Source organism: Crocuta crocuta, unplaced genomic scaffold, assembly GCF_008692635.1.
Source record: "Crocuta crocuta isolate KB4526 unplaced genomic scaffold, BGI_CrCroc_1.0 scaffold124, whole genome shotgun sequence".
NCBI lineage: Eukaryota > Metazoa > Chordata > Mammalia > Carnivora > Hyaenidae > Crocuta > Crocuta crocuta.
Genome location: NW_027551573.1, coordinates 5,078,505 through 5,105,817, shown reverse-complemented (window position 1 = coordinate 5,105,817; position 27,313 = coordinate 5,078,505). Strand labels below are relative to the sequence as shown.

The 27,313-nt window shown below is 43.7% G+C and overlaps 1 protein-coding gene across 3 annotated transcripts in view; it reads left to right on the top strand.

The window, feature by feature from the left end:
• FTO (FTO alpha-ketoglutarate dependent dioxygenase) overlaps window positions 1–27,313 on the top strand; it is a 381,469-nt gene that overhangs the window by 101,409 nt on the left and 252,747 nt on the right. For all 3 annotated transcript variants that reach the window (XR_013331932.1, XM_077751416.1, XM_077751417.1), the window contains exons 2-3: window positions 4,042–4,119; window positions 19,481–20,105. Coding sequence is in view for 2 of the 3 variants with exons in the window: in XM_077751416.1 (XP_077607542.1) it covers window positions 4,042–4,119; window positions 19,481–20,105 (703 nt within the window). In the remaining variant the exon portion in view is untranslated. The remainder of the gene's footprint in view (window positions 1–4,041; window positions 4,120–19,480; window positions 20,106–27,313) is intronic.

Here is a 27,313-nt window from a genome sequence, read left to right as displayed (position 1 = left end):
TTCTCTTCTGCATTTGTGAGCAGCTTGATGTATTTGACATCTGCGTGACAGCAGAGAAGCCTGTGAGCTGAGCAGCGTGCGGTAGGGCCCAGCTGTGTGGATTTATCCGCATCAGGACAGGGAGTCGCAGTTAGCCGGATCTGACAGTCAAACAGGAGCACCCTCTCTACCTCGGCTCCACCGTGCATTTTAATGTTGTGTGTGCTCACCGACTGGTTGGCATTTGACACAAAGAAATTGTCAGAGCTGGGTGGNCTCCCTCTCTCTCTCTGCCCCACTTGTGCTCTGTCTCAAAAATAAATAAACTATAAAAAAAATGAAAACAAAAAAGAACCATTGGCTCAGTTGTGATCACATAACGTTTGGAATCATGTACTACTCATATTGTAAGACATTGTTCATTTATCAGGTTAAAATTTATTAAAAATGTTTGCTTGTCTTGTGGAATTCTCGTAGAACAAGTTACTCGCAATCCAAAGTTTTACTGTATATCCATAGAAAAAATCCTCAGAAGAAGGATTTCTGAGTGAATGGGCAGGCAGATGCATTTGAATTTTGATAGGAATTGTCAGTTGCCATCCACTGATATTGTACTAATTCGCACTCTTGAGTATGAGAGGACTTTTTTCCCCCATAGTCATGCCCAGAGTGACTTTGCCTTTTTATAAAGCAGTGTTAATTTTTAATTTTTTTAATGGTTTATTTATTTTTGAGAGAAGGGGGGAGGGGCAGAGAGAGGGAGACAGAATCGAAAGCAGGCTACAAGCTCTGAGGTGTCAGCACAGAGCCCGAATGCGGGGCTCAAACCCATGAACCGCAAGATCATGACCTGAGCTGAAGTCTGCCACCTAACCGACTGAGCCACCCAGGCATTCCGATAAAGCAGTCTTTATTTTTAAGAACTGTGTGACGTTCATGAGCTACCAGCTTAATCTAATATTAATTCCTGATTGATTTCACCAAAGCAGAGAGGACCAGAAATTCTTTTTAAGTTGATAAATGTTATTATTTATGATTGATCTCATTCGTTGGTAAAATGGTAAGCTGTGAATGTACAGAGCACATTTCCTGTGTGTGGTCTTAAGTTGAGGGATTTCTGGACCTGCATTCTCTCCTGTCGAATAGATACGATGATGCTCACAGTTGAATTGAAATTTCCACTGGAGGGAGACCATTCATATTCTGCTTGCTCTGTAGTAGGCATATTCCTATAGAATTTTATCATTCTGATACATACAGCCTTCCATATTCTGATGTTTTATACCTGTCTGATACACTGGACTTCAACTGAGCTGGGAAGTGGTTTTTTTGTTTGTTTTTAATTTTTATTTATTTATTTGTTTCTGAGAGAGAGAAAGAGACGGTGTGAACAGGGGAGGGTCAGAGAGAGAGGGAAACAGAATTGGATGCAGGCTCCAGGCTCTGAGCTAGCTGTCAGCACAGAGACCAATGCGGGGCTCGAACCCACAAACCATGAGATCATGACCTGAGCTGAAGTCGAACGCTTAACTGACTGAGCCACCCAGGCACCCCATTGTGGTTGTTTTTTCTAATGTAGCTAAAATATTAATTATAAATAGAATTTCAGCTTCCATCAATACTTGTTGACCTACAGGACAGGTCTATTGCTTTTTTTTTTTTTTAATGTTTATTTATTTTTGAGAGACAGAGAGACAAACCATGAGCAGGGGAGGGTCAGAGAGAGAGGGAGACAAAGAATCTGAAGCAGGCTCCAGGCTCTGAGGTGTCAGCACAGAGCCTGACATGGGGCTCGAACCCACAAACTGTGAGATCATGAGCTGAGCCGAAGTCGGACGCTTAACCGACTGAGCCACCCAGGCGCCCTGCTTTTTAATCTCATCAAGGTAGAATATTAAATTCCTTAGAGGTATTGTACCTTTGTCTTCCTTCTTATATTCACATTAGCTTCATAGACTCGCCTGAAGAGCTCTTAGGGTGATATTTCTAAGATGGATACATTTCAAGGTTTGAGATCTTATGTGGGTTTGGATTATTAAAGGATTTTTTTTTTGGGTTGATTTTTTTTTTGTTTTTTTTGGCATTTAAGTATTCTGTCTATAAAAAGGACTGGTAAAAGATTCAAAGGGAAATGCAGGCTTTCCTGAGGTTGAAGTGAAAATTGAGGTATAGATTTTGATTAAATCTGTGATGAAGTCATAAATGTGTAAGCATATGTGTGGAAATATCATTAGTTCTTTCCGTGTCCCAAATAATGGCTAATGTTGAAAATAGATGAGCCACTTAACCAATGATTAATCTAATGGTTTGTGTTAGTATATGGGTTCTTCATAAAGGAAGACTGTTCCTTGTTTAACTGGTAAACCTGTCTCATCATTATGGATGAGAATAAATACCTCCAGTCCAAGCAGAAAGCTTTTCACTAAATAAATAAGACTAGGATTTTATCTGAGTAAGATTGAGTGTTTTGTTTCTCCTAGATCAACTGGTTGTACTATTTCTATTTCTTTCTTCTTTATTTACCTTGGATAATTTGCAAGAGATCCAAAAAGAATTTAAGTTCTGCCCTAAGGGTGTTTTCTCTGGACTACTCTGTGATGGATTTGTGAGAGAAGGCTGCTTTCATGGGGCAGGGGAGGGTGACAGTCAGGGCCCTCATGTCTGGTTGAGCAGGTTGGTCACTGCATAAAGACAGTGTCCATTGGAGCAGGTGGGGGCTAAATTCCAGGTTATGTTCACCGAGCCATACCCTGTGGAATCGGTAGGGCTGCAATGACCGGAGCAAAGCATGCCATTTTCTACTTCTTTTTAATTAATTATTATTATTTTTTTTTTTGAGAGAGAGAGAGAGGGAGGGAGGGAGGAGGAAGAGGGAGAGAGAGAGAGAATCTTAAGCAGGCATAAGTGCAGAGCCCAACGTGGGCCTTGATCCCACGACCCTAGGATCATGACCTGAGCCCAAATCAAGAGCTGAACGCTCAACCGACTCAACCACCCAGGCACCCCCAATTTTCTAATTCTTATAAAGGTACTGACAACAACCAGAATATGCATTTTATTGCAGTTTTATTTGAAAATCTATTGTTTTTGTCTTTTCTGTTTTTTTGTTTGAGAAATTTTCTGTATTATGTAGATGATTCCTATGTGTATGTTTATCTGTATACACACACATATAATGGCATTCAAGGGTGTACGTGCACACACACAAACCCTCCTTATATATTTGAATATAACACACACACACACACACACACGCACACACACCCTCCTTATATATTTGAATATAACTTTAGGTTTCTTTGAAAAAATCCTTCAGAATGTAGGTGTCACCTTATATGTATTTGATTCTTTACAAAGTACTTTATAATATGGGGTCTTCTCGAAGTTACTTTGAACAGTACAGTACTATTTGGGAAGAACGTAAAAATGGCATCAGACAGTGCTAGCTGTGGATGCTTTAAAAAATTTCCCCATAAAATTGGAAAAGTGAAGATGCTTAATACGGATTTAATAATTAGTCTAGAGATGAAAGATTTCTTTCCAAAGGTAATACATAAGTAGATACGATATCAAATTAAGATTTATAGGATGAGTACATCTTCCAAAAACCCTCATATGATGGAAAAGGATACTGTAGTTTGGTTTGGCATTTCCAGTTTTTAGTGTCAGAGTAGGATTTTTAGAGAATTTTGTGTCATACAGACAGGAAGATTTGCTTTGGAATACTGTATTGGATTTCTCAAAAGATGATTCTGGTGATGGAGCAGACCGTGAGTTAAAGAAATATGTCAAGAGTGGTGAATTAAATTGTTTCGTGGAATATGAGAGTGACTAAAATCATGATTTCTAAATTAATGCTTTATCCAGTGTACAATTGACATGTGTGTATTTAAATTAATACATTTACTAATAGGCATTTGACTAATTTCTATCTCTAAAACTTTACACGTTCGGGTTAACCAAGATTTTGGGGTATCTTCTTACTGGAAAAACAAGAGACTGTCCTATCTTTTGGTCACTTTATATTCAGTCACCGATAATCATTATTCTTTTTTTAAACAGAAGCTGAGGCTTCTCGAGGAGCTTGAAGATACCTGGCTTCCTTATCTGACCCCCAAGGATGATGAATTCTATCAGCAGGTAAGATTTTTTTTAATATTTGTGTCCATCTGTATTGATTCATTCTGATCTAAGAAGCCTCTGTGGTCTGGAGAGGTTGAATGAGAAGCGAAATAGACTGATCTGGCTCTCCAGTGACCCCTCCTTCCCCCAGAACATACAGACGCCTTCATAATGTGCTCCCTGCTGTGAACGTCACAATGGACTGTTTTTTCTTCGCCCAACACCACACGCCTTTTCTACTTCCTTGCCCCTGCTCATTTTGTCTCTTCTGCACAGAATATCCATTTGCCCCTTTCCTGTTGGCAGATGGCCAAGTCTTCAAGACTTCAGCTAGGGGCGCCCGTAGGGGTCTCAGTCGGTTAAGCGTCCGACTTTGGCTCAGGTCATGATCTCACAGTTCGTGGGTTCGAGCCCCGCGTCAGGCTCTGTGCTGACAGCTCAGAGCCTGGAGGCTGCTTTGGATTCTGTCTCCCTCTCTCTGTGCCCCTTCCCCACTTGTGGGGTTTTTTTTTTCTCTTTCTCTCTCACTCAAAAATAAATAAATATTTAAAAAAAATCTTTACTTAAACATCACCTTCTTTGTGAAAGTTTCCTTAACTTACTTTCCCTACGGGTGGAGTTGACTTCCCTTTGCTGTTCTGTGCTTCTTTTACCGTATGAGGTACGTCGATGGCGCCCATCAGATTGTATTGCAGTTACGGGATTCTGTGTGGCTCTCCCTGAACTCATCAGTTCTCTTTCAATTGCAAAGGACAAAAACCCAAACAAAGTCACTGCAGCAAAAAAAGAGAATTTACTGGCCTTCTTAACTTAGAGGCCTTGGAGCACATGGCTGAATCCAGCTTCTCAGAAAATGGTATCTGATCCCTGCTTTTCCCTGTGTCGCGGTTTGGCTCTCCTCTGGGTGACCTCATGGTGGAGAGGTTCTGAGCTGCTGGCCTAACAGGACTCTCCAGCCAAAGGGGTATGTGGGCTTAAGCACATGGGATCTTAGAAGAAGGTAGTAAGTTCTTTTTTTCTGGGCCCATCCAATCCTCTCGAGAGTGACCTCATTGGCCTGGTTAGAATGCTGTGCCTATTCCTGAACCAGTCATCGTGTTTAGGTGGGTGAGGTGCTCCTGTTTGCCCAGCCTCGCTCAGGCACCCACTCGTGGAGTTGGGTTCAAAGAGGACTATTTCTACTCGAACTGCATGGACTCTGAGTCAGAGCAGATGGTTTCCTTAAAGGAGGGGAAGGCATGGTGGGCAGTCATGTTCGCCTCTCCTTTCCTACTAGAATGTAAGCTCTTGGGGGTAAGAATTTGACCCCGTCACCTTTGTTTCTCCAGCTTGTATGGGGCTGATGCTCAGTAGCTGCGGAAGGAAGGCAGGAAAAAAGATGTTTACCCATCTAGAATCCAGGTCTCTTGACTTCCAGCTCACCCTCTGTTCCAGGACATTATCTGTCACCTCCGTTCTTATTAGATCTCCGCTGTCTTTCACCAGATGAGTCTTTTTACGGACTGCTTTTCCCTCTGTGTCCCTCTGCCCTGATCCTTAGAGCTGTAGCATGTTTTTCTAACCAAGACATCAATCCGAGCAGGTCACCAATGCCCTGCTTCAAACCACGCGGTGGCTGCTCTTTGCCTGGCTCATGCGTTTCTCGCCTTATCTCCTTGTCTCTTTCATCTTGTTAGATGGACTTTTGTCCCTAGCACCTCAGACCAGCTGTGCCGTCTCATGTTTGGGTCCTTCTTGCTCCATCCCCCGCTGACGTGCACCTTCCTTGGTGCACTTTGTTACCTGTGAGTAATGTGTCGCCTCTTGTCGGATGCTTTCCTGACACCTGCAGCACGGAGAATTGTCTCTGTTCCCTGTCGTGTGCCCCCGTCGGACTTTATAGGCACCTTTATTATCTCAGTTTGCCTCCCTGATTTTATTTAGATGCTCGTCTCCCTCTTCCCCTGTGCTTTGTACAGTGCCTGGCACCCGGTAGGTGTTTAAATAATTTGCTGGGGCGGATGAATGAATGAAGAAGGCGTGCGTTAGTTAATTTAAAAAGCAAGTCATAGAATACTGTTCAGTATGATTTGTTAAAATTTTGTTTTTATCCGAGTACACTCCTCTCCGGGGAGGCGGGATCTGGAAAGGTTTGCAGGATTTACACAGAAATGTTCTATGCCGGCATGGTAGGCCTGTCAATCTTTTGAGCTTTTCTAGTTTTCCAAATTATCTGAAGTGAACATGTATTCTTTGGTAATCAGAAAAAAAAATTATCAAAAGGACTTTCCTTGAAACAAGTAAACCCACAAAATGCAAGCAGTCTTTAAATCCTCATTGCTACTTTCGGAGACATGATTACGCATGGCCCTGCAAAGCAGCTGCTGAGCCTTTCGGCTTTGGTATTGGTGCAAGTGGGGCTAGTATGTGATGAGTTAAACACAAAGGTTATCAGCCACTGTGCTCGGAGCCAGCCCTACACCGGGCGACGGTGGGGGGGAGGCAACTCAGGCAAACAGAACAACTCTCAAGGTGGCCCTTTTATCTTTGCAAGACCCGAAACAAACCCGATAACAATATCTAATCGCTTTAAGTGTGCCTTATTAGAAGGGTTAGTGCTTCTCAGTAAAGCAAATCTATTCTCTTAGAAGACAAAGTGAAAATACTTTGTAATGACATGACTAAATAGAAAGTTCAGACTGAAGCTGGGTCCCTTAAACAGGCTCCAGCTGCAGGAATGCCAGTCCAGCTGCAGGGCATACAAGCAAGACTTGTTGGTGCTTCTCGGCGGGTCTGCTTGTTGACCCCATGCCTGAAGTGTGCCGCGTTCTTGCATTCAGCCCTCACAACTTCCCCGTTCATTTATGCCACAGAAGTGCACTCGGCAACTACTCTTCTTCAGGCTTGCGGTGTTGGGGGTAGGTATTACCTTTCTCTTTTAGAAATTTCTCTCTAGGGGCACCAGGATAGCTTAGTTGGTTAAGCGTCCGACTTCGGCCCAGGTCATGAACTTGCGGTTTGTGAGTTCGAGCCCCGCATCGGGCTCTGGGCTGACAGCTCAGAGCCTGGAGCCTGCTTCGGATTCTGTGTCTCCCTCTCTCTCTGCTCCCCCCTCCACTCATGCTCTGTCTCTCTTTTCTCCCAAAAATAAGTGAATATTTTAAAAAAATTTTAAAAAGTACATTTCTCTTTAGATCCAGACTAAGCTCTGTATCTGAGCAGCAGAGGTAGAGTTCAAGCCCACAGTCACCTGCCCCCGAAGGCCCATGCCCTTTCTGCTGTGCCGTGTACCTCCCAGAATACCACACCTTGCTCAAATTCAAAACACCTTCAAAGACATTTTTCGTTTTTTTCTGATCAGACCAGAGAAAAAAGAAGTAAAACAACAACAACACATTCAGAGCAGAAGAGCCGAGAGAACTTCTGTAGGTTCACCACGGAGGATAAGGAGACGAGGAGCTATGTAGTCTGGAAACAAACCCTGGCTTCTTACCCAGTGGGGGGGTGGTGCCTGGGGGGCTCAGTTGGTTAAGTGTCCGACTTCCACCCAGGTCATGATCTCACGGTTTGTGAGTTTGAGCCCCACGTCAGGCTCTGCGCTGACAGCTCAGACCCAGCTTGAGATTCTCTCTCTCCTCTCTGTGCCCCTCCCCTGCTTGTGCATGCTCTCTCTCTCTCTCTCTCTCAAGATAAATAAAATAAACATAAAAAAATGTTTAAATGTCACCCCTCTTATCCAGAGAAAATGCCTCTCCCCTCAGTACACCCCCTCGCTTTTGCTTCCTGTGTCCTTTCCATGTGGCAGGCTGGTCTGGCCCTATTTGCTGTTCTCTTTACGTGTACTTGCTTAGTTAAATCTTTCCACAACCCTCTGAGGCAGGTTTTTTTGTTTTGTTTGGTTTTTTTAATCCCATTTTAGAGATGAGAAAACTGAGGCACAGAAGGGTTTAAAATTTTGTTCAAGGCTTATATAATAAGCAAGAAGTGTCAAGACCCAGATTTGAGCCCAGGCTTGTCTGACTCCTGGATCTGACTTTCCGTATCATCCTGCTGTAGCTCTCGGTGCTTCTGGGGATCGCTCTGCCTTCGTCCCCACGATCACACACCTCCATCTCCATCCCTGCCCTTCCTTGTGACCTACAGTGCTCTGCCTCCGACTGGCTGTTGGGCGGCTGGAAGTCTCGCAGGAGCGTCTAACCCGACATGATCTATAGTCATTCATTACCGACTTCATTAAACATCAGTGTTTAGCTCCCTTACTCTGTGCGGGTAAAGCTTTCGGCGTCAGAGATGAAGTTGTGAAAACGGCTGAAGACGGCGCCTTCTTTGAGCTGGTTTCTTATGGGGAGGGATGGGAGGAGGGAGTAGAAATCAACAGGAAACTGAAAATAAATGTTGGACTGGAAAACGCGTACGGAGATAAAGTCTGTGAAAGGGCACTGTAGGTGGTGGATTGCAAATAGGGTGGTTGCAGAAGGCCTTCTCGTAGAGATTTTTGAATAAAGACTTTCTGGAGGTGGAGGAACAAGCCATGTAGGTCCTTGCAGGAAGAATGTTCTGGACATCGGGAACAGCAGAGCCTTGGCATATTTGAGGAGGCGCCCCTGGGGCCAGCATACGTGGAGCCGAGTGGGAGAGTTGAGAACAGAAGAGATAAGGTCAGACAGCCATGGCCCGATGTTATGGGAACTTGATGTCCATGCTGGCAGAGCCAGCTGTGACTCTGAATGACTCGAGAGGCCGTGAGAGGGTCTGAAGCACACGTAGGACAAGCTATGACTTACTCTTTGGTGATGATCCATTTTACCGGGAGCCCTGTGTTCATCCTGTTCCCTCGTGGCCCTAACCGTTGGCCCATTCATTGAGTCCTACACCTGGCTGTGCTCACCTCCTACCCGTTGCTTCGAGCCCTCTTTCAGGCCCTGGGCCCTGGCTGGTCTGCCTCTCTATACTCTCTCGAGGTGTTTCTCCTTTTCCATTTCCCCCGACATGGTCTTCATTCGGCCGTCATTTATCATTTTCCGCCAACACAGTTCTCGTGTTCTCCTACTTGTTGTTACCTGTGCCCTGTCCAGTGCCAACAATACTGTGTTCCTATAAATACGTCCAACCTGTCACTCCTTGCTTTATAAATGTGCTCTGTCTCTCTTGCCTATAAGGTAAAGTTCACACTCCTCAGCATATCCCATGAGGCCAGCGACTGCCTCTCTGGTCTGACCTCTGCCCATTGCCCAACACGGAGTCCAACCTCAGACCCCCGTCCCCCAGAGTGTCTTGCTACACCCTGGCCCTGCTCTGTCCGTCAGTCCTTCTGTGCCTTTGTGCCTGATATTCCCTGGGGGTGGGGTACCCTCACCCTCCTTTCTGTCTGGCGAGCACCTACTCACCCTTGAAGACCTCGCTTAAATACGACCTCTTCTGTGAAGATGCCAGGAAATCCCCTTTGTCTGACATTCAGAATGTACCAGAAATCTAACCACCTCTCGCTACCTGTGTCTCCCACACCGTGGCCACGGCTCCCGTCGTGTCTTTCTCACATGCCTGCAGAGCCGCCTGTCTGTTGTAACCCCCCCATCCGTAGCCCCGCTCTTTCCAGAACGTGAGGCAGCTCGTTACACTTTCTTGCTTGGAGCCCTTTGATCGCTCCCCGCCTTGTTCGGAGTGAAGGCCTGGGACCTTACGTTTGCCCGCAAAGCACACTGAGCCCTGGCCCTGGTGCTTTTCTCCTCTCATTTCCTGCCTCTGCTGCCATGCCTCTTGCCACTCTGGCATTCTCACCTTTTCGGAGAATCAAGCAAGCACACTGCCGCCCCCAAGGCTCACACTTAGTGTTCCCTTAGCCTGGAACTCCGCCATCCCCCACCCAGGCACCTGCGGGGCTTATATCCTCATTTCTTGCATTCCTCTCTTCAGATGTCACCTTATCAGAGGCCCCTTCTGACCAGCCCCCTGTAAAATAGCAGCTTTGGCTGCTAGCATCCCTCTCCTACTTCCCTTGGATTTCTTTTTTCCCATGGCACTATCACAATCTAAATACATGAATATTAAATTTATAAAATACTGTGTATATTATACGCCATAGATACTAGATATTTATATACCATATGTATAAATGTGAGCTCCTGGAGATAGCACTGAAGTTCTGTTCTCTTTGTATTCCCAACACCTAGCGCTCTGCAAATAGTATGTGCTCAATAAATACGTATTCAACAAATGAGACTTTTCCAGAGTCCCTTCTTGCTCGTTTATTCCCTGCTCCCATAGGAGTATATGCATACTTCCATTATGATGAGCCTTTCTTTTTTATTTTTTTAAACGTTTATTTATTTTTGAAAGAGACAGAAGACGAGCAGGGGAGGAGCAGAGAAAAAGAGGAAGACAGAATCTGAAGCAGGCTCCAGGCTCTGAGCTGTCAGCACAGAGCCCGACGCAGGGCTTGAACTCATGAGCCATGAGATCATGACCTGAGCCAAAGTCAGATGCTTCACTGACTGAGCCACCCAGGTGCCCCATAATGAGCCTTTCTTTAGCTATTGGTTTTTATTTTTACCTATGCTGTTAAACTGTGAGGTACTGTAGACCAGGAGCTGCCTTGCTTTTATCATTGCATTTAGGGCACATTATACAGTGTCCGGGACATAGCTGATATCCACTAATTTTAAATAAGCGCACAAAAATAAAAAGAACGATGGAATGAGTGAACAAACATCTCTGAGTCACTCGGTAGCAAACCACACGGTATCACAAGACTGGTTGTGACTGCTGTAACAGGGACTATGCAGTGACCTCAGAAGAGGGTCTCCTGTGGCAGACAGCTCAGCATCATCAGCAGGAGGTTGAGCCAGATAAGCGTCCAGCCCACTTGTCTTGGGATAATAGCCAAGTCGTGAGCATGTTCCAATGGAAATTACTAGAACATATTATGACCGATTTCTGTAGAGAGCAAAATACAGTGTTACCAGCAAACTCTGCTAATAGCCAGGTTAGAAGTAAAATCCCTTGACATCACAGTATTCTAGCACTTTTTAAATGAAGTACGTTTCCCAGTTCACTTGAAGACTTTCTGTATAATTTCACTCTACCGAAGGTTGAGTTCCGTTGGCTTCACTTAGGTAAGTGTCCCGCAAACCTAGTATCTTATTCATTTAACAACAGGTCTCTCTTCCCTGTATGACATCCTTTCAGAACTATCCCTTGATATGAGAGGAGAAGCAGTAGCATTTGTATATAATGGCGTAAAATAGGGGGAAAATAAAGCAGATTCTCCAGAAAAACCTACCATTCATTCTGCATCTGTCAAGATTGACAAAGGCCCTGGCACGTTGGCGGTTTATATCTAAAATGCCTTCCCAGCTGCTTATTAAAGTATATAATTGTCATTTAGATTGCAGAATCTTTTGTAGGTCTTAATAAATATATTAGGTGACCAGACAACTATTAATATACTTGCGTGACTGAGTACTCCCTGGCAAAAGTTTAATGGGATTAAACAACAAAAAAATTCTAACATATATGAAAATCTGCCAACAGCTGTTCCACATTATTGTGTGATGTCTGATGTTTTACAAGTACCTGTCCAAAATATAAAGTGAACTTATGTGTGTGACAGAATGAATTAATAGTCCCTTATTTAATGTTGAGTTCTTTTCCAGAGTTACTTGTTCTCGTTAAAGAAAAATTTAAGAAACACTACATGGCATTTTTATGTGTCAGGCACTAGCCTAATTACTTTATAAATAATTAGATTGGGCATTTAGGATGGAGGATTTTTCTCTTGGATTTTTTTTTTTTTTTTTTTGAGCTAGTGACCGGATGAGCCAGTTCTAACATATTATTTGTATTTATTGTGTTAAAATCATAATTCTCTAGAGCATTCAACAACATTTCAAGTCAGACTTAAATTAGTATGAGAAGTTATACTGAAACATTTTTGAAAATTCAGGGTCATCAAAAAGAGTCTCCTGGCAAATAGAAGAAATGTCATGAAAATTAAGAATTTTTGAAAGCAACAACTTATCCTTGATTTTTCTTTTTTTCTAATGTTTATTTATTTATTTTGGTGGGGGAGGGGCAGAAACAGAATCCCAAGCAGGCTCCACGCTGTCAGCATAAAGCCCAATGTGGTGCTCAATCCTGTGAACCATGAGATCATGACCTGAGCAGAGATCAAGTGTCAGATGCTTAACCGACTGAGCCACCTGGGTGCCCCTTCCTTGATTTTTCCAATTTAAAAAGTATTTTAGAGTTATTTTAGCAAATTTGGAAGATACACAGATGTCTAAAGAAGAAAATTAAACTTATGTTCACATTCACCACTTAGCGATAACCACCATAAACTTGTGACCATATGTCCCCCCCAATTTTCTTTTCTGTATTTACATGTATATGTTTGTTTTCTTTTAAAGCTAAGATCCTATTGTCCAAATATCTGGTTACTAGTTTTTGGTTTAATAGTACTTTGTTTTTTACATTTTTTGCAAAACAGCACAAAATTTTTTCTGAAGTGTATTACTTTAGTATTCCATCTTGCATGAATATACCATTTCACCTCTAATCCCCTGTTGGGCATTTTGGTGGTTTTTAGCCTTTAAATATAAATAATAGTATGATGAATATCCTTATAATTTTGGTAATTTCTCTAATTATTTCCCTATGATAAATTCTTAAAAGTAGCAAAACTGGTTGGAAAGATAGGCCCATATTTAGGTTCTGGTAAATTTTGTCTAACTGGCCATAGCAAAATTGTAATAGTTTGCAATCCTAATTGCAGACTACTAGAGTATTTGGTTTTGCCTCACCAGCAATGTGTATCACTATAGTAAAATTTTGATAGGCAAAACTAAATTAAATGTAATTTAGTACAAACTATATAAATTTGAATTTTTTTCGGACTTTGGTGCAGTTTAATTTTTTCTGTATCGAAGAGCCTTTTCCCATTAATTTATGTGTGAACTTCTCTCTTGGTATATAGACACAGATACAGTTGTATGTGTATATATACATATATTTAAATTTGGAAAAATTATTAAGAATATTAAACCCATTTTAGCCATATAGATTGCATAGTTTTTTCCAGTTAGTGTTTGCCTTTTTATTTTATAATTCTTTTCATGTAGAAGTTTAAAATTTTTGTATTTTCAAACGTATCCATCTTTTATTTTTTATTTTAATTTTTAAAGTTTATTTATTTTGAAACCGAGAGAGAGAGGGGGGAGGGGAGGAGGGGAGACGGGCAGAGAGAGAGAGAGAATCCCAAATAGGCTCTGTGCTGCCAGTGCAGAGCCTGACATGGGGCTTGAACTAATGAACCACGAGATCATGATCTGAGCCAAAACCAGGAGTCTGACACTTAACTGACTAAGCCACTGAGGCACCCCCAAATGTATCCATCTTTTTTAAAAATATTTTTTAATGTTTTATTTATTTCTGAGAGAGAGAAAGAGACAGCATGAGCAGGGGAGGGTCAGAGAGAGAGGGAGATACAGGATCTGAAACAGGCTCCAGGCTCTGAGCTAGCTGTCAGCACAGAGCCCGACGCAGGGCTTGAACCCACGAACTGAGATCATGACCTGAGCCGAAGTTGGATGATTAACTGACTGAGCCACCCAGGCGCCCCAATGTATCCGTCTTTTAAAAATCATCTATTGATGGGCTGTGTATATGTACAATTTACATACCATAAAATTCACTTTTACAGTTCCGTGATTTATGGTAAATTAGGAGAACTCCACAGCTATCACCATGGTAGTTTTAGAACCTTTCCAGAGCACCCAGAAGATCCCTTCCACCTCTTTGCAGTCAGCTTTCTTTCCCACTTCTAGCTCAGACCCCCACTAACCTGCTTTCTATCAATCTCAGACCTCTTATTCTTTTACTCTTAGAAACAAGTCTTGAGCACTTATATTTGAACCAGCCAAGGGCCTGGAGATAAAGTGGAGAATAAAACCACTACTGTGTCCTTCTTCTGGGAGATTCAGTCTTGGAGGAGAGATTATTAAACAAATAATAGTTCAAATAAATACGTGGTTATGGATTGGCACATGCTATGTATGAAAGCAAAATGAGAAGTATATAATGAATGGGAATGGAGGATGGGTACTTGCGGGTGGAAGTTCAGGGAAGGATTCTTTGAGAAAGTGACCTGAAGGCTGAGAAGGGCCTGGCAGGCATAGGTTTGGGGGAAAGTGCCTGCCCGAAGGGGAGGTGCTGAATGCTGGCCCCTTGAGATCTATAGGAAAAGAGGCAGATGTGGTTGGAGGCGAAAGAGACATGAGAGATTGGTGGAAGACTGGGGGGAGGAATACTTTCCCATGTCATTAGTACTGTTTTATTTTTAGAATGCTGTTTTTAATGTCAAGGTATTTACATGTGATACACATATGGTTATGTGAATTTCCCAGGTCCTTAGAATTATTGTTCCCCTGTGTTAAATACATCTTCTGTTGTCTCCAGCCCCACTGTCTGTTGAAAAGTGGCAGCAAGTTGTAGGTAGACATAGATGTGTGTTTGTGTATTCTTTCCAGCCTTCCTCCTCTCTCAGTCCCAGAGGGGGTGTGTTCCCAAATAAAGTTCTTGGGAATTCTCTGACTTTTCTTTCATATCTTATACTGAGGATTGTTTAAAGAACCCTGGAATTGTTAAGAGAGAATAGAGAAATTTCCTCCTTAACGACCACTGTTGGTTAGATGTGCTTCTAACCAAGTGTATGGAGTCCTCTGGGAATAACCAATTGAGTGATAAAATTAGAGTTACTGCTCATGGTTCCAGAACATTCTGTTGTTGCTTATTTGATTACATTGCTCCTTCCACGAGCTGCTTGAATGGAAAGTATGAGATTTCTCTTTTTGTTTTGCAAACGGGATAAAAGAGTCTAGAAACTATAAATCCTAAATGCATCCCTGACAGTCTTAAGGGCAATTCAGAGTGATGTGCCACATAACTCTGCTCTTTGTCACTTGAAGTTTATAATCCCACACTCTGAGAAGCAGGGTGTCCCATCCTAGGAAGGTCATTTTTCCAATTCATTTTCCTTCTGTGTACTCCCTCAGACTTCCTCCATACCTCATGTTCCCTGCATTCTGGACCAGGCAGAATGGGCTAGATAATGCTGTAGCAACAAAACAACCCTCAAATCTCAGTGGCTTCCCCCAACAATACTTCTCAGTCATTTTACATATCATCTGTGTGTTGGCAGAGAGTCCCTACCCACTAAAGCAGCAACTCAGAGATCCAAGTAGCCACTAGCTGGTTACTGTGCCCGAAAGAGTGTTCTGGAGGGTTTGGCACTGCCCTTGAAGTGGCAGCCAGCATTTTTCACTGGACAGAAATAGTCACATGTTTTATCCAGCATGAGGGGTTAGGAAGTGTAAGTCCACATTGGGCCCAAAAAGCTGGATGATGGGGGAGACATTCAGAACTATTTGGCAAACAGCCCAATGACCAGCCCACATTCTTAGCTGGTGATTTGTTTGGCATTTTCGCTGTGAAAATCGGAAGTGCTCCCTTCTCTTCCCTAAAAAAAAACTCCCAAAACTTAGTCATTTGCATATTATTAAGTTTATGGCCCTATCTGAATTCACATCTTCTTTTTCCCAGTTTATTCCAATATAGGAAATATCTTTCTTTTGATCCAAATGTTTTCTGACCGCCTACTCCTGTCCATAACAAATTTTAAGCGTATACAAGGGTATCCTACTAAATGTTTAAGAATTGGCTGTCTGGAGGGGCGCCTGAGTGGCTCAGTCGATTGGGCGTCTGACTTCAGCTTAGGTCATGATCTCACGTTAAGCTGTGTGCTGACATCTCAGAGCCTGGAGCCTGATTTTNGAAGTGGCTGTCTGGGGACAAAAAACCCAAACACCTCAGCCTTGCCTTTTAGTGTCTCCTGATTTCTGAGGTGTAAATATTTCACCATGGCCAATGTCAAGCTACTAGCGTGATGTTACTGAACGTGCACTTGGGAAGAGATGTACACAAGTAGGCTTTCTCAAGGGGGGTATGAAGTGACTCCAGCACAGGAAGGAGAAAGAAGATAGAGATTCAGAGAGGGCTGTAAACTTGATAACATGCAAATGACTAAGTCTCAGGGAGGTTTTTGATAGTTACTCATAAAACAGACATAAGTACTACTTGTATACTTGTGCGTATTTTATAACAGAACTCACATTAAACGTGCGTATATGTGTCCGTATATCACACATACATGGACATATGTTTTTAGTACAGCTCAGTTTTTATTTTTTCAGGTTAAAAATGAAACCGTGCTGCCATCTTCTCCCCACTAACTCTAGTGGAAGGCCCCACAGGGTCCACTCCCATCCCTCACCTGGGAGGCTCCTGCTCTAGACACTCAGGGACTTTGCTCTTGTCGTTGGTCACCCTGTGTTGTGAAGCACCAGCCTCTTCCTCTCGTTCCGTTCCCAGGGGCATCCTGACAAGCCCTGGTGAACCCTCCTGTCTTCCAATCTTGAAGGTGGTGCCTCAGTCGATATTGCCCTTCATCAGCAGCTGCGTTTTCTCTGTTCCCCCCCAGAGCATGACCCCGAGACAGACCTGCACACACGCGACCCCCTTTCATTCCATCACCAGCCGGCTCTCATCAGACTCTCATCCCCAGCACTCTGCTGGAATTGCTCCCGTCATGGTCATCGGTGATGGCCAGGGTGTCGCACCTAGGGGGTATGTTCTGGCCTCACCTTGCCTGGCTTCCCAGGGGCAGCTGCCCACTCCATCCTTCTTGACATGCTCCTCTCTTCTGACTCTGCAATGGTACCCTTTCCTGGTTTTCTCTTTTGCTCCTTTCCTCTGTGGCTCAGGCAAGGGCTGTGGGCCCCCTTCTGTATTTGTGCTGTTTCCCTGGGAGAGTTCATTCATTTCCAGGCCTTTAAAAACCAAAGGTGTGCTGGGGGCGCCTGGGTGGCTCGGTCCGTTGAGCATCCTACTTTTTTTTTTTTATTTTTATTTAAAAAAAATTTTTTTTAAATAAAAATAAAAAAAAAAAAGTAGGATGCTCAACGGACCGAGCCACCCAGGCGCCCCTGAGCATCCTACTTTTGATTTTGACTCAGGTCATGATCCCAGCATTGTGGGATCAAGCCCCGTGCTGGGCTCCACACTGAGTGTGGAGCCTGATTGAGATTCTCTCTTTCTCTTGCCGCCCCCTTCCCCCAGTCATGCACACACTCTCTCTCTAAAATAAAAAAATAATAATAATAAATGAAAATCACTAAAAGAAAACAACAAAGATGTGCTGACAAATGCCCCCTGGCTTTCCCTACCCCCTCTTTCCCCTCTGAGCTCTGGATGTATCTGTGCAGTTGTCCCCTTGCTCTTTGTACCTCAGGATTTCGTAGGTATCGTAATGGCTACGGCTCCAGAATAGAGCTCCTCATTCCCTCCAGTTCCTCCACCTACCATTCCTGGGTTGTCCCATTCTTTCTCATTTTTAAAAAAAGTAAGTTATTTATTCAGTTATTAAATCCAGAAATCTACTAGCCATCTGTAAGTGCTTTCCTTTCTTTGCCCTTCACATCTAATCCATAAACACTTCCTTTTGCTCTGCCTAGAGAGCATGTATCTTACCTGTCCATTTATCTCTGCCTCTAATTCAGACCATCGTCTCTTTTCTCCGGGGCGGCCGTAATAGTACGTAATAGGATTTCGCTTTCACGTTTGCCTCTTTTCATTCCATGCCCGATATTTTAACTAAGAGTGATTTTTATAAAAGGTAAATCAAATGACTCTTCTCCCCTTGAGCCCCCCAGTGCACTTTGAGTAGATCCCGATTCCCTACTTTTACCCCCTAGGCTTCCCGTGCTCTCGCCTCTGCCTTCCCTTCAACCTCACCACGTCACTCTGCCTTTGGCTCTTCTGCTCTAGTGAAACTGGCTGCCATTTTGTCTCCGGAACGGGCTGGCGTCCTCAGCGCCTCTGTAGTTTTTGCTCTCTTCCCCAGGAAGCTCTCTCCCCAGCTCATCACATGGCTGACACTTCCTTTTCCTGAAGATCTCAGCTTAAGTGCCAATGCATTAGAGTCTTTCCTCATCTAATGGTATATTTCCTAGTGGTTTGTTTCTGGCCTAGCACTTAATGCATCTTGAGATTGCTTTTCCTTATTTATTACCTGATCTGCTGGAAACCTCTGTGAGGGCAGGAACCTTATCTCTGTCTAGTGTTTGGTGGGTGCTCTGTAGACACATACTGAATGAAAAAAATGTATGGTCTCACCCCGTTTGTCATATGAACAGTAATTACTGAACGAAAATATAGAAGGAATGTGTTTCCAAAATGGTGGAGCGGCAGTACTACTGGGAAGGTTCTGATCAGATTAAACTTTACGGGGGTGAGCATAAGATCCTGTGCTTTGGTTTAAAAAAGAGTCCATGTCATTGTGTAGAATCAGGGATTGCTGGTTTGCCACCCGTTCATAAATCCTAGAAGCCAGAAGTGGTGGCTGGAAGGGTAATGAAGCCCTCTACTGCATCAATAAATTCCTGTATTTCCATATTAGAGGAGGGATTATCCTACAGTCTTGTCTTCCAGGGACACCAGTGGAATTATTACAGCTTTCTAAAGCGCAGTAGAATACCTCATTTATTCACTCATTCATTCAACATTTACTGAATCCACTCCGGGCCCTAGTAGTATAGTTGTAAACAGAATTCTCATGGTTCTCGTGTTCATGGGACTTGTTAGATCTAATTCCCAGTGAGAAGTGGTTTCTCTTTCAGTGCAAGTATTAAAACAAAAACCAGCGTGGCATTTATTGGAAAGGAGGGCGGTCTCATGGCTCAGAATGTCTGCCCTGGAACCAGACTCTGGAGCCTCAGGGCTTCAAATCCCAGCTCCAGGATGTACCAGCTAACGTGACTCTGGGCAGGTGTTTAAAACGTCCCTGTGCTTCTGGATTCTCATCTAAAATCTGGGGATGAGAACAGCGCTGCCACATACAGTTGTGGGCAGCCAATGAGTTAATGTGTATAAGTCATTTAGAATGATACCCAGCGTTTAGTGGGCACTAAATTAATAGGTGTTAAGCAGTTAATTAATAAAATCGTGTTGTCTGATGGGCCAAAGGTTGGAAGATAGGTTGAGGGCGGGGAGAAGTGGCCGTAGAGGGACCCTGGGAAGTCAAAGCACAAATTAGGATTATTACTTTATTTACATTAAAGATTAATTGTTTTGAGCTTGGGCGTGAAGATCTAGACCGGGCAGTCAGTGATAAGATTGTTTTGTTTAGTCTTCTGTTTGAGGCTGGAGAAGTGTGAGTCCTATTTGGAAAGACTGCCCACTCCCTTGGGTTATTTTTCCTCCTAATGCTGCCGACAAAGACGCACGCTTCTGGAAGTGATAAAGTCATAGCTTTCCATGAACACCTATTTTTGCTCTGGTTTTGTTTTAGTGGCAGCTGAAATACCCTAAGCTAATTCTCCGCGAAGCCGGCAGCGTGCCCGAGGAGCTCCATAAAGAAGTTCAAGAAGCCTTCCTCACGCTGCACAAGCATGGCTGCTTCTTCCGGGACCTGGTTAGGATCCAAGGCAAAGATCTGCTCACGCCAGTCTCTCGCATCCTCATCGGAAACCCAGGCTGCACCTACAAGTACCTGAACACCAGGCTCTTTACGGTACCTTGGCCCGTGAAGGGTGCCAGTACGAGATACGAGGAGGCTGAAATCGCGGCTGCTTGTCAAACCTTCCTCAGGCTCAACGACTACCTGCAGATAGAGACCATCCAGGCTTTGGAAGAACTCGCTTGCAAAGAGAAATCGAACATCGATGCCGTGCCCGTGTGTATCGGGCCAGATTTCCCCAGGGTCGGTATGGGGTCCTTTGATGGACAGGATGAGGTGGACATGAAGAACAGAGCCGCGTACAACGTAACTCTGTTGAATTTCATGGATCCCCAGAAAATGCCGTACCTGAAGGAGGAGCCTTATTTTGGCATGGGGAAGATGGCCGTGAGCTGGCATCACGATGAGAATCTCGTGGAGCGGTCAGCGGTGGCGGTGTACAGTTACAGCTGTGAAGGTACAGTCGGCCCTGCGAAGACACAGCCCTGAGCGTAACAGGACCAGAGTTGTAGGCTCTGGAGACGTGCACACGTGTGCGTGATCGTGTGGATCTGTGTGCACACGGGTGTTGCGTGCCCTCCTTAGGCTTGCGGCGCCCACGTCTCCGCAGACTAGACCTCTTTCTCATCTCGGGGCGCTGTCTAGCTCATTGTTACACTGTGCTCACGCTGAATATTTTCATGTGCAAGCGCTCCTGTCAGTCTGTCTTTCCCATGCCCAGGAGAACAGCATCTTGGCTTCATGCAGCCAGCCCCCTTTCTGGAAAGTTCAGAGTAGGCTGTACAGTTGCTATAATTAACTTGCTGATAAAGGGCCGGGAAAACAAAAATCTGTCACGGTTCTCCCGGTCCCCACAGGTGCACATTGCCAGTCTTGCCAAACTCCTTTAATTGTGGTCGACATCACCGTCTTGATGGGAGTGATTTGTCAAACACGGACTTGTACTTGGCTTCATACAGATTTGACTACAATCCTTCCTTGCCGGAAGCGGTTGGAGTAGGTTCCGGAAGCAGACAGTCCTCTATTTTTAGGGGACTCTCCAGTCCCCTCTAAGCGCTGTAGTTTTAGTCCTAAAAGGGGTGCTGTGGGTGAACGTGTTCTTACAGTTTCCGAAACCGGGTCCCCTCAGAGCTGAGACCACGGGCTGCCCTCTTGCGGCCTACCAGAACTTTCCTTCTCGTGTTATCCAGTGGCTGTGTGTTTAGGGGCCCCACTGTGTTTCAGCCCAGGCTCATAAAAAAGACAGTTGAGCAGATCCAGGACAAGCGTGATCCCCGCCGACTTCATTCTCTCCCTGCTCGTTTGACAGAGGGATACAAGATGCGGTGTTAACCCTGTTGTGTGTCTCTTTGACAGATGCTCGAAAAACCAGAGTTCTAGATCTCCCGTCAGGGAAAGAACTGGAACTTTTAAGGGCCAGTGCTTTCTGAAAACTATCGTTTTAATTGGATGTCGTTATCGCTGCATGCTTTTTGTTTGCTCAAATGACCGTTTTTTTGGTAAAGGGATTTTAAAAGGACATTCTCATGGTTCTCTTTAAATTTCTTCCCATTTCCCAATCTCGGGCATTTCCTCGGGATAGCTGAAACATTTTCTAACTTTTTCCTTCTGTCTTCAGCCCGGAACAAGGAACTAGTTGAGCAGTTGGAAATTTTAGCAGTTTCCCTGGCATCTCAAATAATGATGCCGACCTAAGAAAATTGCTTGAAGGGGATTTGATGCTGTCCTAATGGGAGGAATGGAGATCCTCTGATCTTTAGTAAGGCGTTGCCAAGGATTTAAGACTGATCACATCCAAGAACTCTGATGGGAAGAACAATGGAGTTTGTTAGTTTCCTTCTTAAGGAGGCAACTCTCTAAAATTGAGGCAGTGGTATATGATAGCTCAGTCGGCCACAAAGATGTCTTTGTGCTCCCATCTCCTCTCAGCCTTATAGTTTAATAGTCCTTTTGTGCTCCCAGAGCGTGGGTGATCAAGTCTTTTTTGAAGCCTAGAATGTCGTTCAGAAAGGAATTTAAATTTTTAATGAATAGTTTCTGTGGTCGGGAGTAGTTACAACTGATAAAGGAAACAAGTATATATAAACATATAAAGGTTGAGCCTTGCAAGACTGTCGTCTAGAGGAGGGTAGTGCAGAATTCAAATCCATAAGAGCAGAGGGATTCCTTTGTTCTCGTAGCACCCAAGAATCCCAGCACTCTATCTAATAATAATAATAATTGTAACAGCAGCAACACCAGGAGCTCTCATTTACTGAGCACCTACTATGTGCTGGGCGTTGGTATAAGCATTTTACGTGTAGTGACCCATTTTATTCATATAACAACCCTGTGAATGAAGTACTGCTGTTCTCCTCATTTGACGGGTGGGGAAACTGAGGCACAGAAGGATGATTAACTTTTCCACGGCTGTACAGCTATTAATTAGCAAAGGTCAGATTTGAACCCAGACTTTCCCGCTTCCGAGTCCTAACAGCGAAGACTAAATGCCTTATGAGCAGATATTTCCTACCCTTGAAGTATAGCTCCCTCTGGGAGTTGGGTTTCTAAAATGTCCACCTCTGGAAAAGTGAAGGGAATGGTCTGTTTGCTCTTCCTAGCAGGTCCTGTATCCTCTCGTCTTCTTCCCACCTCCTCACTTCTCTCCCCCCACGACATCCGCTATGGCTTCCTACCCATGCCCTCAGGTGACTGGAATGCATTAGATAAGGTTATTCTATGACATGGAACCTCTCTCTAGGTCTCCGGCTGTGTGTGTGATGTTGAGTCATGTGCCTTGAAACTTGTTTTGGTGGATGCATGTCCTCCAGACAACTTTTTCCAGGTGACAAATGGTATGTTTACTTCTTTGGCCTCCTTGTAATCCTGCCAGAGGTATGGTAAGGGTGGGCTTGAAGAGAGCCATTTGGGTTAAAATCACGACCCGGGTTAGAAGGGGCTTAAAGGGAGTGAAGAGAATGGAGATTTCAGACCACTGCACCGTTTTCTGAGTCCTTGGACACATTTGTCACGCAGCGGCTCAAGGAGGTTCAGTTAGCTGTTCTAACTGCGGAGGCTGCGAAGGTAAATCAGATGCTCTTCTTGCCTTGAAAGGATGGGTGACGTAAAGTGTGCCCTCGTGATTATAATTATGAAATGAGGAAATGTCAGGTCTGGAAGAGACTTTTGAAGTCATCTAAGTTCAAGTGTCTCATTTTATAGATGAAGACACTGAGGCAGGGAGAACGGCATTGCCTGGTCCAAGGTCACATAGTTCCTTAGCTCTAAGACAGGTTATGTGCTCAGAGTTCCTGCAAATGCATTGGGAGTTCAGAACAGAAGAGATTACTTCCTGCTGAAATTAAATTCAGGTGAAGCTTAAGCTCCTTCAGGACTCTGTTCTCAATACCTCTTCCTAGAGAAATCTTCATGTAGATTTATAATGAGCCAGTCATCCCTCTTTGGTTTATTTCTGTGAGTAGAGGTCATTGAGGAGCAATTTGTATAGGATACGTGTAATTATATAATAAATTCATTGGCTTCACATGGAGCGCTAGTTAATAGATAGCCCCAGTAAGAAGATTGAAATGGTACAATATTTAATCAGGAATGGCTTCAGGGAATCATGTGTAAATAGGCAGAGTATTTGATTTTCCTATGCTGGCTTTGCTGGCAAATGCTTGTTACTCCTAGATATAAACACTCTCTCTCTCACTATTTCACACACACACACACACACACACACACACACACACACACACATTTTAGCAGGGAAGGCATTAACAACCCATTGTTTAATATAGTCCTGCACCTTGTTCTCTGAGTGGAATGCCTTCAAAAAGATAAGGTAAATAATTATTGTTACTGTTTTTTGGGGCGCCTGGGTGGCTCAGTCAGTTGAGTGTCCGGCTTCTGCTCAGGCCATGATCTCACGGTTTGTGGGTTCAAGCCTCGTGTCCAGCTCTGTGCTGAGAGCTCGGAGCCTAGAGCCTGCTTCAGATTCTGTGTCTCCCTCTCTCTCTGCCCCTCCCCCGCTCATCTTCTGTTTCTCTCTGTCTCAATAATAAATAAACATAAAAAAAATTTTTAAAATTATTGTTACTGTTCTTGTTTGGAAGGAAGGAAATATTTTGCAACGTTGCCTTTATTAAAAACAAAAAAGTCTTAAGAATTTTATTTTATTTACTTAAAAAATATTTTTTAAGTTTATTTATTTTTGAGGAAGAAAGAGACAGAGCCAAGCAGGGGAGGGGCAGAGAGAGAGAGGGAGACACAGAATCTGAAGCAGGCTTCAGGCTCTGAGCTGTCAGCACAGAGCCTGACGCAGGGCTCAGACCCACAGACTGCGAGATCATGACCTGAACTTAACTGACTGAGACACCCAGGCGCCCCAAGAATTTTAACTCATGTTAGGTATTGCAGATTCTTGATATTATTTTCCAGATTCCTGGGAAGGAAGGGTGAAGGAAGAAAAGGAAGAGAGACCAGTCCATGATTCCTGTTGAGTATGTGATAGGCTAGAAGGCAGGGACTTTGTAATACTTATCTAGGAATTCTAGGATTCCTACTCATGNTCTTTTTTTTTTTTTTTTTTAAGATATTATTTGTAAGTAATCTCTACACCCAATGTGGGTCTTGAACTCACAACCCTGAGATCAGGAATCACCTGCTCCACCAAATGAGCCAGCCAGGCCCCTCATGTTGCTGTAATTCTTAAATCTTTACTTTCAAAGGAGTAGCTTTCTATTCCTTAGCCTGTCTTTGAGACCATGAAAGGCTAGACCATAATTGCAGCTAGGAGTTTGGGAACATTCATAATTTTCTCAAATGTTAAGATTTTTTTAATTATTATTTTTGAGAGAGAGATCATGAGCATGTGAGCAGGGGAGGGGTAGAGAGAGAATCTTCAGCAGGCTCCACACTCAGTGAGAAACCTGACATGGGGCTCCATCCCACCACCCTGGGATCATGACCTCAGCTGAAACCAAGAGTTGGATGCTCAGCCAACTAACTGAGTCACCCATGTGCCCCCCAAATGCTATGACATTTAATGTTTGTCTTAGCCTTCCCCCATTCCTATCTGAGATCTCAAAGCTCATTTGACTTTGTGCGTTTCATTGTATCATGCCATGTGTGGTTAGTTTTGTTGTTATTGTTGTTGTTTTTAAGTAGGCTTCGTGCCCCACACGGAGCCCAATGTGGGGCTTGAACTCGACCCTGAGATCAAGACCTGAGCTGAGATCAAGAGTCGGCCGCGTAACTGCCTGAGCCACCCTAGCGCCCCTGTTAGTTATTTTTGAAGTCAGTTCTACTGCTCAATAAAACTTGCTTGGTCTTCCAAGTCACATTTTTTTTTAATCCCCATGAAATTATTTATGCGCTTACCAGTAAGCACCTGCTGTTTGCCAAGCACTCTTTAGATGCCAAGCACCTAAGCGTGCGCAAAATCCCTGTCCTCAGGGAGCTTATGTTTCAGCAAGGAGAGAGTGAGCGGGAGGAGAACAGCCTGGGTAGAGGGAATATTGAAGGCCTGGAGATGGAACACCGGGTCGGGATATTTCAGAAGCAGCAAGTGCAGATGCGGTGGTGGAATGAGAGACGAGGGAGAGTAACAGCAGTGAAGACAGAGAGGAGAGACGAGGGGCCGAGACGGACAGCAGCACTTATGGATGGAATACCGTAATACGAGGTACTGGGCTTGTACGTGGCGTGGCGGGTGATGGGGGCCATTGCGGTTTTGAGTGGAAGAAGGGAGGGGGCACTGGAAGCAGCAGAAAGAAGCCATTGCTTTAATCCAGATTGGAGAAGGGGGCCAGATTAGAAGAGGCAGAGGTAAGGAGAAATGTTTGTATGATGGCACCCATCTTTTCACTGGAGAAAAGTGACAGTGCTCAGTGCCAGTGAGAAAGGAGCAGCAGTGACGTCTCCTAATTGTCAAGAGAAGGTCAGCCCACAAGAATGGCGGATTTTTGCATGCCTCCCCCCCCCCCATTAGTTTTATTGAGGCATAGTTTACGGACAACGAACTGCACACATTTAAAGTTTACATTCACGTGAGTTTTAACACACCTGTGAAACCATGACCACACTCAAGATAGTGAACATACCCATGATCCCCAGAAGCTTCCTCGTGCCCCTTGGTTGATCCCTAATGATTAAGGATGTTGAACTTTGTTTCATGTGCTAAGTGGCCATTCATGTATCTTTGGAGAAATGTCTCTTCAAGGTTTTTTTTTTTTTTGCCCATTTTGAGTTGAGTTATTTGGTTTTTTTTAACTTGTTGAGTTTTAGGAGCTCTTTATTTGTTGTGGATGTTAAGCTCCTAACAGATAGATGATTTACAAATATCTTCCCCAAGAATGGCTGAATTTTTAGTGATGTATTCAAGTGACGAGTAGGGAATAAGAGGACGGATTAGAGTAGAACAAGCTCTATTGTCTAGGGCATTAATTGGGCAGTTTAATTCTGTATTATTGAACGCCATCATTTATATCAGCACCCCAGAAATGCTTCCTTCCAGTGTATTTCTCCCCTGAGCAGTAACCACTGTCCTGACTTCTGCGGCCATACATTAGTTTTACACATACTTGAAGTAGAATTGTAAGCTCCTTAAAGATGTGGTTTCTGTCCTTCTTTCTATGTGCATATAATGGTAGAAGAGTAAGTGTTTGTTGCCTTAAGTCAGTATTTTTCATTTTGAGTAGTTTATGCTGTTCATCTACATTCCGGCCACTGCCCAATAACTCTGATTCCCACAACTACAATTTCTGTTTAGTACTAGGATTCTTTCGATTGTGAATAGCAGATACCTGACCTAAACAGATTTCATTTAAAAAGATGAGGAATTGTCTTACTTAACACTAAGCCCGGAGCTCTCACTGGCTTCAAGTAGACCTTATTTCAGTAGTTAATAGCGTGGTCAATTTCTAGTTTCTTTCCCTTCATCTTTTGGCTCTTTAAGCTGTTGCTTTCCTCTCTTGGGACAAGCTTACATCTCATGGCCCCCCCCACAGTGGCCACTCTGTTTCTTTCTCCTGACCTAGGAGAAGGAGAAAAACTGGGTCTTGGACATGTAGTTTGAACTCTGGATAAAGCTTTGGCTGAAGCTAGATGAACAAATAATTCTCCTCTTTTGATCAATCCGGTTTTGGTTCTGATCTTCTATGTTATTTACAACGGAAAGGTTTTCTGTGCATCTCTGTGACTCTCTGTCCTTTCCTGAGGCTGCTCAGGGAGTTCCAGCCTCTGATGTTAGAAGGTCTGGTTTGGAGACTGTGTTGTTTGAGAAGTATCTGTGCTTCCTTTCCCCGCTTCATATTATACTTCAGGTAACGTGATGGTTTTGAAGCTTTAGCCAAGAGCATCCAGAGCCATTTTCCTCTCCTTTTCTCGCTTTTACTTTTTCCTGCCAAGTCCATGAAATGTGATGTAATGAGGTTCTCCTGTGTGTGTGAATATTTGTATCTTAAAAAATTTTTTTTCAAATGCTTAATCTGAAAGCTGACAGAGCCAGACATCATGTTGGAAGGCTTTAGATTTTTTGGTAAAGAGTTAGCAGTATTTGTCTTGAAACCCCAGAAAACATAATTAATTTTATAATTCATCTGTATCGAGGGACCCCAGTTTATCCTGAATTGCTTGTTTTGAGGCATCTGAGAGTAGCCTCCAGCTTCTTACAGATTCCGA